This window comes from Hippocampus comes, unplaced genomic scaffold (assembly GCF_001891065.2).
Source record: "Hippocampus comes isolate QL1 unplaced genomic scaffold, H_comes_QL1_v1.1 scaffold39, whole genome shotgun sequence".
Lineage (NCBI taxonomy): Eukaryota > Metazoa > Chordata > Actinopteri > Syngnathiformes > Syngnathidae > Hippocampus > Hippocampus comes.
In genome coordinates, this window is record NW_017842054.1 from 1,973,132 (window position 1) to 1,986,142 (window position 13,011).

The 13,011-nt window shown below is 51.4% G+C and overlaps 1 protein-coding gene across 2 annotated transcripts; it reads left to right on the top strand.

The window, feature by feature from the left end:
• The first annotated feature begins 223 nt into the window (after positions 1 to 223).
• On the top strand, positions 224 to 9,093 carry cyp26c1 (cytochrome P450, family 26, subfamily C, polypeptide 1). Of its 2 annotated transcripts, none has more exons than XM_019860434.1 (7): positions 224 to 877; positions 3,110 to 3,424; positions 4,103 to 4,327; positions 4,870 to 5,145; positions 5,701 to 5,856; positions 6,141 to 6,431; positions 8,287 to 9,093. In XM_019860434.1, the coding sequence occupies exons 2-7, from the start codon at positions 3,218 to 3,220 to the stop codon at positions 8,632 to 8,634; spliced, it is 1,503 nt and encodes a 500-aa protein (XP_019715993.1). In that variant the 5' UTR covers positions 224 to 877; positions 3,110 to 3,217; the 3' UTR covers positions 8,635 to 9,093. The 2 variants fall into 2 exon arrangements, with proteins under 2 accessions (XP_019715993.1, XP_019715992.1); XM_019860433.1 differs by lacking the exon at positions 224 to 877 and adding an exon at positions 908 to 1,265.
• Positions 9,094 to 13,011: the final 3,918 nt, after the last annotated feature.

The following is a 13,011-nucleotide window of genomic DNA, read 5'->3' on the forward strand; positions in this document are numbered from 1 at the left end:
AATGCTGTCACTTCTACAGCCCCGATATTGCGAGCCACGTCAAATGCACTCACGTACAACCAGCCAGAGTCTCATTGAGCACTTTTCACTTGCTGACTGAATGTTTTCGGAGATGAAAAAAGAACACTGCAGTTGTTTGTTTCATGACTTATAAAACATTTTTTCCCCCTTCATACTGTAATCCACGTAATTGACATGTTTACGTGTATCGCAAGTTCAAAATTTTCATCGATCACTGTTCAGATAGTATGATGCATCGTAGTTGGCGGCCATGTTGTTGGAAACGGTGACAACAAACTACCGTTTGAACATGCAGATTCACCATGTCAAAGAGAGCATCCGATTGTTCCGCGGTTGGATTCAGCGCGGCTTGATTGATCATGCCTGCGTGAATGCCACGCACATACAAATAAAAAAAGCAAAAAAAGAAAGACTTTGTGAACAGAGGACGCCACTCGTCTTCATCTGCTGAGCAAGAATCCACTTTGACCAAGTTAGGTCTGCCCCTCAAGCTCCAAGGGACAGCACTTGACAGCATCATCATCATCATCATCATCATCATCATCATGTGAAAGCCAATCAAATGAAATGTCGGGTCACACAGAGTATTTGTTCCTTCCCAGTGGCGCATATGATGAGGCGCGTGACGTCACGAAGATTCCTATCCATTTCTTGTCCATCAACTGAGCGTCTCTCTCTCTCTCTCTCTCTTTTTCTCTTTCTCCTTTTTCTCACGCACCGGGCCTGCTCGCTGCGCGTCCGCGCCGCCCGCTTCACATCTCGGCGATGACGTCACGGGCGAAGGTGGGCCGACAATAAAAAGGCGCGCGGTCCGTCCCGCCGCTTCAGCTTCACACTCGACTTCGGCGCGGAGGAGGTGAGCACGCGCACGGGCACGCACATTTGGGGACGTGCTCGCGCCGCCTTGGGGTGCCGGTGGGGTCGGGTGGGGAGAGGGGCGGAGGGGCGGCGAGCCGAGACCTGCGACCGGGCCCCCCCTCCATCCCACACCCGAAGCGTGCTCGCAAGGTGACGGACAAGACGGCGCACGCCGGCCGTAAAAGTCTTTGGAATAGTTGACGGCTCGGCTCTGCGCGGCGCCTCCATCCGCTTCCGGCGTGCGCGCGTCGTCGCGACGCCTGCGGCGCGTGCTCGCCGCAGGGGGGCCGACGTGCGCCAACAGACGCTCACGCGCAAACTGTCTCTTTCTTATCGGCTGTCGCGGGACTCGGAAGTGACAGTGGACCCCCGCTAGGACTCGTCAGGTATCTGCACTCGAGGATTTCATTCGCTGGCCATTTTTCACTTGCCGGCAATTGAAATCACGTCGCTGCGCTTTCGACCGTTCGTCAAAATGGGCTCGATCCGGTTCTGTTCAAAACAAGTGAACTGCTCATTTTAGAAATACACCAATGAGATCATCTCATTGGGATTTTGCAGGGAATGATTGAATGACTAAACGCAGAATTTTTTTTAAGGAATAGTTGTATTTAACTTTGCATCCCAACTTTCAGATCTCAGACGATCTTGTTTTCCTAAAATGAAAACAAACAAAAAAAAAAAAATCGATTTTTTTGCTGCTTGGGTTTTTAATAACAGTTGAGCTAAATTACACTTTTTATATTTGATATCAAGGTTCTGGAGTAAAGAACGAAGTAATGAGTCTGAACGCCGGGGTGATTTGCACGTGGAATATATGGTTGACTCCCCCCAAAAATCCACTGAAATGGGATTTGGGGGTGGATTTTATTCAAGAATAGTTCAGCTTTAATTAGCTTTCTGCATGAGTTTTTTTTAAACAGTGGATTGTATCTAATGCACCCAAAAAACAAAGTCAATATATTTTGGGGGATTTTTCAGGAAAAACACCTGAATTACGTTTAACCTTCTATAGCATGAACTCCGATAGTCCCCAAAACAGCGAGGAAAACTTAACTGATAGCCGTGGACTCAACCCGAACTCATTCATCACTTTCACAGGATTTTGGAGGAGCTACAGTACCGAGTCAAAGTAACTTCAAAATGCACGGAGAAAAAAAAAAAAAAAATTAAGAAAGCCGCATTTCAAGAATTGAAGTTGTTTTTAACTCAGCACAAAAAATCCTGAAATGCATTCACTCATTACCTATTGCTCAAACACTATTTTTATATTATTTCTATACTACAGTAATAATATATATATATATATATATACACATACACACACATATATATATATAAATGTGTGTGTGTCTGTATCTTTATATAAATATAGATAAGATTTTTAATAATAGTTCAATTGCATTCAGCTTTTGCTACTTTAGACGATAAAACGCAAGGCAGAAAATGGAGAAAATGTTAAGGGGTAAGTTTTAGTCACAGTCTTATTTTAAAAAATTGACAATTTTGAACGTGAGGGATCGTAACGGCAATGCTTTGTGGCTTTGGCAAATGGTGCCCCCCCCTCCACTGAAGGAGACTTTTTGGATAGAGTAACGGCAATAAAAGTGCACGACGGTTTGACAGAAACCGTGTGATCTGCCCTTTAACCTCTTGCGAGTCAAGCGCGTCAACGAGTCCGACTATTCTTGACTCATTTCTCCAATCGTCAGAACATGCGATTGGAGATGATTTTTCCATCTGCTTTTGTGTGAGCGCAAAATGGCGGTCGCGCCCCGGCACTTGAGATCGCAGAGCCCTCTGGCGCCTTGCGGCAACATCACCGGGTGGCGTGAAGGCAAAAGACTGCTCGAGTGACCAACACGCATTTGCGGTCGGGTTTTTTTTTTTTTTTTCCTGGTACGGGCAAACAGACCCCAAAATGGAATCCGCAGTTTCACATGGCGTCAAACTTCATTAGGCTCACGGTCAAGAGACTTTGGGAATGAACGGTTGCGAAAAACCTGGAATTCAAATCCTCCGATCAGTCAAATGAATTGATTTGCAAATGGGATCTTCAGTGGGCTCAGTCCGTACCCATGACTGAGCAAATGTCCGGACCCGTATCATTGACGGTTACTTTTTTTGACCCGGTCTTAAGTGGGAGTCCTTCTGCTTTCTCAAAAGTAGTTCCAGTAAGTACAGCGTCCGATTACTTCTCCTGTTGGTGTGCGTGCGTGCGTGCGTGCAGGCGCGTTGGAGTCCCAGGCCGACCGAGCGACAAGAGAGGAGGAGGAGGAGGAGGACGAGGGGAGCTTTGTGGCACGCAAGCGCGGATGCTTCCGGTTTGGAGGCGGCCATGTTCCCCGCTTGGCACTTGCCCGACGCGTGGGCGGTGACGGGCGCCTTGATGTGGTTGCTGTGCGCGCCGCTGGCGCTGGGGCTGACACGCCTGCTGTGGAGTTTGCGATGGAGGCTGAGCAGGGACCCCCGAAACCCGCTGCCCCTGCCCCAAGGCTCCATGGGGTGGCCTCTGGTCGGGGAGACGCTGCACTGGCTCGTCCAGGTGAGCGAGTGTACGACTGTGCGCACTCTGGAAATCTTTGGCTGTCCGTCCTCCGAGCGCGCTTCACTGGAAAGCTGCAATTCGTCCGTTCATCGACAACTAATCGGTGATCAAATTCAGCCAAATTCATGACAGTCAATTCCATTCATCAAATCTCTGACTTCTCCAGTCGAGACCGATTCTCTCTGCGTTTTTTTTTTTTTCCCAAATAAGCCATTTGCAAACATTTGCTTTCACTTTGGAAAACAATGGCCAACCGGAGGGATCAAGGAGTCGGTTTCCAACTATGTTTGTCTTGCATGACTGTATTCTACTGCCTCTCGGTGGCCAAGGTGGGCGCGCCAAAATATTAGTCGCAGTCTCGCAACAAGCAAGAAGCCGCAGGATGTTTGTAAGTCGGGGAGGAGCCAAGTTTAGCCTCGGTTGCGAGCGCAAGCTAAAGGGACTCCTTGACCTTTGTTTGTTTTTTTCAAAATCCCCAAAATCCGTAAGCCGCTTATTTTTAATACGGTGATGATGATTTTGAAATGAAGTGTTTGGGGATCATCGTTTGCGATGTAGCTATGCCTTCATTCAACGACAAATGAACGAAGGCAATTGGAAACATTTTGGGGGGCCGTCGGCTAACCCGTCGTCATCGGCGAACTGGGAAAAGTCTGATGGGCGGCTGGTCGGCAGGGCTCCGACTTCCACATCTGTCGCAGGCGGCGTCACGGCAACGTGTTCAAGACGCACCTCCTGGGCAAACCCGTCATCCGGGTGACGGGCGCCGACAACATCCGCAAGATCCTGATGGGCGAGCATAGCCTGGTGTGCACGCAGTGGCCGCGGAGCACGCGCATCATCCTGGGACCCAACACGCTCGTCAACTCCACCGGCGACGCCCACAAAAGCAAGAGGAAGGTACGGCCACTCAGCTGGTGCGGGGGGGGTCAAAAGTCAAGCGAGTCGGGTGGAGTCAAGTCTTCACTTGGCTTAGGCAAATCGCCACACACTGTTCGGAAAAAGGTGCGGGTCCGTCGGCTTATCACTGGGGCAGCATTTTGTGGGACCCTTAGGACTCGCCCCCTTCGCGTATGTCAAATCAGTCACATATTTGTACCCTTTGCGGGCAAACCAGTAGCCAAGGCTCCAAAAAGGCTCCTGTCCACATTGGGAGAAATATTGCCCTACCACGCCTGCTCGCACTGAAGTGGAACTGACGACCACGCTGACTCCTGGACTTGCTGAAGTTCATCTCCATAAGAGAAGAGAATCAAGCTTGCGATGACCCTTGCGGCGTACAGAAGGCGCTCCTTCTCAGCGGTCCCTTGCGGGTCTTTGGACCATTGGTGTACCTTATCCAACTGTAAACTCTCCTGACTTGTTCTGAGGGTTTCCGTGAACCCCAAAGGGCTCGTCCCAAAGCAGTGGAGCTTGACAAAGCCTTTTGCGTATCTGTCCAGGTGCTGGCCAAAGTGTTCAGCAGAAGCGCTCTGGAGTCGTACCTGCCCAGGCTGCGGGACGCCGTGCGGCGCCAAGTGGCCGACTGGTGCGCGCGGCCCGACGCCGTGGACGTGTACGCCGCCGCCAAGTTGCTGACCTTCCGCATCGCCGTGCGCGTCCTGCTGGGTCTGCGGCTGGATGAGGAGCGAGTGGTCTACCTGGGCGCCATCTTCGAGCAACTCATGGAAAATCTCTTCTCGCTTCCCATGGACACGCCGCTCAGCGGCCTTCGAAAGGTCCGTGTAACAATCTGCGCAGCGTTCCTTTTTTTCCCCCCTGTTTTCGATTGGAAATTGGAAATGCAGCATGAGATGTGGAAGTGAGTCACGCCATCGGAACCCACATGGCGATCTCCGAGACACACTGACGTCGCATTCTGATGCGGTGCAGTCGCAGGGATGGAAGTTCACGGGCGTTCAGTGTTGGTTTTTGGCCTGACCCATTACGTGGAGCGATTTCTCCAGATTCGATGAACCTTTGGATGAAGGACCGCAGAGGATGAAATCCCTCAAAACGTTGTCCTTCATCGGTTCGATTATTTTCTCTGGCCGTTGGTCACAAAGAGGCGAAACCTCGCCCTAGCCTGGCTTGTGAGCGACTAATCGAATCGGGGAAGCTCCTTTTTTTTAGCCAATCATAGCACCTGCCCGACCCCAGTGAGCCTGTTCACTCTTTGGGATGTTCCAAACGGGTGTTTCAGGAGTATTGCTCAACTTTCTCCGTCTTTCTTGCCATCTTTGTAGTGTGTTCAAAGAACCGGAGGGTTGAACGTGATTTGCAAATGGTTGTAGGGGATCAGAGCCAGAGAGATCCTGCACGCCAACATGGAGAAGATCATCGCGGAGAAGATGGAGCAGGAGCACCATCATGAACATCTCGACGCCTTTGACTACATGTTGTCCAGCGCCAGGGAGCACGGCCACAGCCTCACCATCCAAGAGCTCAAGGTAGCCGCGCCTGGCCTCACGTTAGCACGTTAGCCTTGCAGAGATTGCGTAGGACACCTCAGACCTTCTTCAGAAATGGTTTTAAGACTTGAATGTTGACTTGAACCAGCCTGCAGCCTTAGATCCTTGGGTGAGGGAGGCTTAGAACTCCAGCTGATAGAAGAATATTCTCCACCGGAGTTCTTTCAGTGGGCAGAAACTTCCATCCGATGCAAGCTCCTGAAAGGGTTTTCAGTCGTACCGCCGAAGGAGTTTACGTCAGGGTGTTCTCGCTGACTTTGCAGGAAACGGCCGTGGAGCTGATCTTCGCCGCTCACTACACCACGGCCAGCGCGGCAACGTCTCTGCTGCTGCAGCTCCTCTGCCACCCAGCCGTGGTCCGACGCCTGAAAACCGAGCTGGATTCCGAAGGGCTAATCAGTCCCGGAGATGGCGGCAAAGGTCCTCGGGCGAACTTGAGCCTGGACAAGTTGAGCCGGCTGCGATACTTGGATTGTGTTATCAAAGAGGTTCTACGCTTCCTGCCGCCAGTTTCTGGAGGATACCGGACCGCCCTGCAGACCTTTGAGTTGGACGTAAGTAATCGTCCATCCACACATATCCACAAACGTGGCAGGCAGGACCTTAGATCAAAGCGCACAAGGTGAACCTGAATCTTGTTTCTGAGCAGCTCGCATATTAGCAGCAACATGTTGCCGTGCGGATTGTCGCCTTCTTTGAGGAGGCCCCGCCGTGGCCTCCTCATCCTCAGATGCCCCTCAACTGCCCCCACCGCGCCCCCAATTTGCGCAGGAGGCTTTGTAAAGATGAAAAAGATTTCAGAGGAATTCCCCCAAGACTATAGTGGTCCACATGAGGCTATTGGTGCTGGTCTTTCTCAGGGTAGAACCGGTCTATAGTGCACAAAATGTCATTATGCCTGTTCACTCAAGCTCATCTTTCCAAAGCTTCAACTACCGAGACCCAACCCGGCCCGGTAATTGGGCTGGAGTTAAGAAAAAGCTCCTATCAAAAGGAGAAAAACCACAAGAGACGACGAGTTTCCTCTTGCTGCTTCTTCCCAAACAAAGACTCGAAGCACAGAAATGAAATGAGTTTCTTTCTTCTCCCGGAACTCTCGACTGTGTTACGTTTTCATCCAGAATTGGCGAGGAACGGGCGTAATCAAGGGCCGACTGATGGCTTTTCTTGCCTCGTTCGGTCGGTAACGTGCGTCTTGAGCCGGTGACTTTGACAGCATGGATGGACGGTCAATTGGAATGTGGTCGTGCCCTTTCTTGATTCGCAAACATTGACGGCGGCAGTCAGGTGGGGCTGAACAATTTGGGAAAATCAAACTGCCCCCCACCCCATCTCACTCTTGTGAACACATTTCAATGTGTGTTTCTTTACTCGAGCTTTTCATGAATTTTTCAACAAGCACAAAATTAATTAACCTTCATTACAACGAGCAGCTTTAGATCGACAGATCCTCAAACTGCCCTGAAGTGTAAAATTATGAATACTTTGGCCCGCCGTCTTGTAAGCTTTCACCATGACAACACAAACAAAAGTACTTTACACGTTGCGCAGGTCGAAGAAGCACACTCGTCATATTATAGAGAAAACCACCTACTGGAAACCCGAGTGTGAAGCCTTTGGGATGAGAATCAGCAACTCCAAATTCGAGGCGATGGTCCTCATGGGAAAAGGAGGAAGTGTTGGGGACGAGATCCTGTCCCAGCCCAGGTGGAGGAGTTCGACGATGATGGTGTCTTGCTCATGGGTCAGGGCAGGATGGGGCGGGAAATGGACAGGCGGATCAAGCGAAGCGTCTGCGCTGATGCGGACTCCGTATGGGTCTGTCGGGGTGTAGAAGCAGCTGAGCCCAAACGCCAAGCTCTCGATTTTCCGGTCAATCTACGTTCAGACCCCTCACTTGAGGTCACGAGCTGGAGGCCGTGACCTAATAACAAAGCTCATCGGATACAAGCGGCCGTAATGAGTTTCCACCGCGGGATGTTCGGTGCTCTCTCCCCCTTAGAGAGAGGGTGAGAAAATCGGGCTCGAGCATCTAATTAGGATGCCTCCTGGACGCCTTCCCAGAGAGGTGTTCCGGGTCCGAGCAGGAGGTCCCGGGACACGCTGGAGAGACCATGGCTCCATGAATGCCTGAGGAAGAGTAGCATGAAGAGGCTGGGGGGGCGCTGGCCTCCTCCCCCAGAAGCGCAAGTCAACGGATGGAGGAATGGCGGCATCATTATTCATCAGCACCTTCTGACTCGCAAAGCTTGTCATGCGTGTTGTCCCCGTTTGGTACCTCACAACCTATACTTTGGCTTTCTTCCGCCCACTAGTGCCCAAAGGTTTGAAGGTCAAACATTCGCATCACATCAGCATCCGCGGCGATGCCGTTCACATCCGATTCTCAGTATGTGTTTGTGCTCTCAGGGCTACCAGGTCCCCAAAGGCTGGAGTGTCATGTACAGCATCAGGGACACGCATGAGACCGCCGCCATCTTCCAAGCCCCGGAGCTCTTTGATCCGGACCGTTTCGGGCCGGACCGCGAGGAAAACCGCTCATCCCGTTTCAGCTACGTGCCCTTTGGCGGAGGAGTGCGGAGCTGCGTGGGCAAAGAACTGGCTCAGATGGTACTCAAGACTCTGGCTGTGGAACTGGTGGCGACTTGCGAATGGACCCTGGCCACCGAGGACTTCCCCAAAATGCAGACGGTGCCCATCGTGCACCCCGTCGACGGACTGCATGTGCGCTTCACGCCAAACCAGCCGCTTCGTTAAGACGGACCAGCCTCAAAGGCCCACATCGCAGTCCTCCTGTGTTAGGGTCTGGTCTGCTGACATCGGTGTCGGCGGCGCTTTGTCGCATGTACCGGGAGGCGGGTTCCACTTTTCAGGACCTTCTCAGACTCGGAACTGCATCGACTCTGGTCTTGTGTGCAACGATTCCATTCCGGCAACATTCTCGCCAGAGCGACACGTTCCGACCCGATGTCAACACGCATTCACGCCTAATGGACACCACATCGATACACATTTCCCCTTCCTAGCAATACAATTGAACTCAAATGATAATGACAGAGCACATACTGTATCACCGAGACCATGACACTTTGCGCCGCTGAGCCAAGGACTGGCCAATCCTATTTCTTTGCCGCTGCTGTTATACACAAAAACAATACAGTGGTACCTCTACTTACGAAATTAATTGGTTCTGGAAAAAAATTCTTAACTGGAAAATGTAAGTCGAGACACGTTTTCCATCTAAATGCCTTAATTCGTTCCAAGCCCCCCAAAATTCAGACATAATTGTTTTCTAAAGGATAAAAATGCTTCAAAATATGTAACAAGTACATGTTACAATTAGATTATTGCACAATAAATGAGAGTTGTGGATTAGGCGAAAAGCAAAGAAGAGAGTAACGAATACAAATGAGATTCATGGAACTTTTAACTGCATTATCATTGTTTATGAACTAGGTGTTTTGTAAAGAACGGATACTATGACGTTTGCTTTTGTCGGCTTTTAACGATCCTTCGAAAATGTCCAAGGCAAACATCAGCATAGTGAGCGATCGCCCGACTGGTCAACACTTTTTCTGGGTGATTCACATTCACGCAAAACGATCGGAACGTCTCATGGCCTGAGAGGCGAATGACGAGGACGCTGCATAGAAACACATCAATCTACCTCCACACATAGAGATGTACGGTTGAGGTTTTTCTTAGCCAATGGGATGCCAGGATGATGCTCGGTAGTAGCCAATGGCAGAGCAGCTATGAGTATGCTGCGTTCAGGAAACCCGGAGCTGCGAGCAGCAGCCCGTCCTGTATTTTTTACCTTTCGTATCTTGAAATTTATTTCATAACAAGAGGCAATATTTTCCTGTCGAGGCGTTTTGTAACCAGAAAATTTCGTATGAAGAAGAAGTTTGTAAGGAGAGGTAGCACTGTATTGTGCTTATTTGGGGGGTGGGGAAGGGCAACGTCTTGGGTTTTTAAACAATACTGTGAGCTTTTTTTTTTTTTTTTTTAAATATTGCCAACCTCCCCACAATATCGTGATCATTCTCGTATGGCGAGGTTCACATCCTGATAATATCGTATCGTCACATTTGGATATCGTTCCATCCCTCAAAGTCAACCCTCATCCCATTCGCACACTTTGTCTCAAAAAGTTGACGTGTGACATCAGTACGCAGTCCCACGCTGACAGCCGACATCCAGATCAGCTCTTCCCACTTGACGATCCGCATTCAAACCTCAAGGCCATGGGATCGAAAACACACACTGACAGCCGCCTCTCAACACGTTCGCACCTGATCTCGGCACACCCTTGTAGCGAGACGCGGGTTCACATCTCGAGTCAACAACTTCGCACTTGACATGAACCCACGCTCACGTCCGCTCCCGACATGTCTGCGTGATCGGACGCTTTCGGCAAACGAGTGAGCGGGAGGAAGCCAGCTGCAGGTGTGCCTAATAAAGTGGGCAGCATGTGACTCTGTGTATGTGTGTGTGAGAGGGGTGGGGAGGGTTGGTGGGGGAGGGGGGGTGAGATGAATTAGAAGTTGAAATAAGCGCCGTTTGGAGAGACTTTGGGTGGCCATGAGGACGCTGTGAAATGAAGACGATGGTGACGATGAATCCACGGAAGGAGTTAGCACTTTCTCGCTTGTGTTTCTTGACTCTTTGTGTGCGTGTGTGTGTAGATTGTGTAGATCTTGTACGGCTGCTGTCAATGAACAATTACAAAGTTGTTTTCGCCATGTGACTTGATTTTGTGCGCGTGCACACACACTTACTAGACGTACAAACTGGAACGTAAAAGATGTGCGTGCGGGTGTGTGTGTGCGTGTGTGTGTGTGTGTGTGTGTGTGTGACTTGTATCCATTTGTGAGTGAGGGTGTGCCAAGTGTGTGTACATGTGTAGGTGTGTGAAACGCGTGCTTGCATATGTGTGTTGTGGCGGGCAGGCCTAACGAAGCGAGCCCCGGGGCCCGTCAGCGGTGCCAAGGTTGTTATCTGGTGGACTCCCAGTCGCTGTGAACTTGGCGACATTTTGAAGTGGGAGTTCAGCAGAGTGCCACCAGGCCCACGGGGTCAGTAGGCGGTCATTCCATGGGGGGGGGGAACGATCGAAGCGGCGCCAAGAGCACACAAGGGACCGGCGACGCGTGACGCTACAAAGTTTCCGTGCATGTGGCGGGCGGCGCGGTGGGCCGACGGGCGGCACGTAGGTCTGCCTCACAGGCCACAGGTTCCGCTTTTCACCAGTGGCCTGCTTGCGCGTAATGACAGCGGGTCGACACAATAGCAGCTTCTTCAAACAGCACAATTTGCAGCTTCCCGACACGACATTCAATTCACATTGAACACAATTGACTTGCAGTTGGGGACCCTGGCGATCAGCGAGCGAATTTAGCACACGTCTCCTGGTGGCCACTCTTTTTTGGACACAGACCGGATTTGTGCAAGCGTATATTTTAACGGCTCGTCGACGTGGCAACGCGGAGAGAAGTGCCTCGCTGGCGGCCCTGCTGCGACGCCTTCGTCAAGCACCTCACGGCCAATGTCGCCGGCGGCAGGGGGGGGCCGCCGCCACGACAGGCTATGCAACGCGGCGCAAGGGCCGACTTCAAAATAAAAAGCCAAATAAGTCTTAGGGTACACGAACAACGCCTGAGCAAGTTTTTTATTTTGTAAGCTGGCCTTGGGAAGCAAAGCCTGAGGCCGGACAGACCTCCACAAAAGCGTGCTGACAGACTCCAACTGGGGTGCAAGATTGCATTTCCAGGGCTCGTGCGCACCAGCATACCACTTTTGTGCACCCCGCCGGTCTGCCTTGATATTGATGGCAAAAGGTCTCCCCTTCTGTCCTGATTTGGACTGATGACCAGTCCACTTTTTGTCTTATTTTATGTGCCATGATATTGGTTAGTGACCAATTCATCGTTTGTCCTCGTGCGCCCTGTCATTGACAACCAGTCCATTGTCTATACGCACCGTGACAGTGGCCAGCGACCAGTTAGTTGCATGTCTGTATGTAGCTAGTGACCGGTCCCTTGTCCGAGGTTTTAGTGAGCCAACGGCACTGCCGAGGCCTGCCGTGCGACGTGCTCGTGTGACACTCGCTTGCGTCCAGGAAATCGTGTCACATGCCATCCATGTGTCCAAACCATTTTTGTTTGCCTGAGCTCCCAAAAGGCCCCCCCCCACCCCCGCTCGCGCTCGCCTCGCACGTTTCGCTCGTCTTGCGACGGAAGGACAACAAGAGCGTGCGTGTGCAGATTTGGTCTTGGGGTTTATTTTCATCTCTTCAGACCGCAGCGCCGCAGTCTTGGCGGGCGGAGTGCAGAGTCGCTCGGCGCCGTCCTCCGTCGCGCCTTGTCCTCGTGGGTCATTGTGTCACTCGACAGACAAAAAGAGAATTGTGTCCATCCGCTTGCGGCAATGCTCGCGTCTCGGTGGTTTCAAAATGTTGCCCGGTAGGCTGCACACTGACGTTCTTCCCTCCGTGGACACTTTGGCTTGCCTCGTCACGCATCAAACATGAAAGTGAACTTCTAGCGTCTGGTTAGTAGCACAAGTTGTCAACAAATCTGAGGTGGCTGTGGATGGGAGGTCCACGCCAGATTGGAGGTCAGGCTGCAAGGTTGTTTCAAGGCAGATTCGTGGGAGGTTTGATGCAGATGGAGGTCATTCAACAAGCAAAATCCTTGCGGAGGAGTGGAATATCATTGGCAGATTGGCGGCAGGTGAGTTTGAAAGTGGAGGAAGTTCAACGGCAGGTTGGTGGGACAAAACTGGCAGGTGGCGGTAGGTGGCAGTTGATAGCAGATTGCTGGCAGGTGGAGGGAATTTCAAGTCAGCTAGCGGCAGAAAATGGCAAGTGGCGGTCGCTTCAATGTTGCCTGGTGGCATTGGCAACGACTGGTGGCAGAAAAGTGGCAGATCGGTGGCGCATTAGCGGAAGGCGTTGCAGGTCAACTGGAGACGGCCGGCAGGTACGTGTCGGCGTCTTGACAGCTGAGAAGCCGGTGAGTGCAACGTGCTCTTGTCTCAGGTGTACAGAAGAAGCCAAGGTGATTTCCAAGGTTAGCAAGTGAAGTCAGAGCGGCGCCGGAGGCAAAAGTAGGAGGAGGAGGAGGAAGGGTG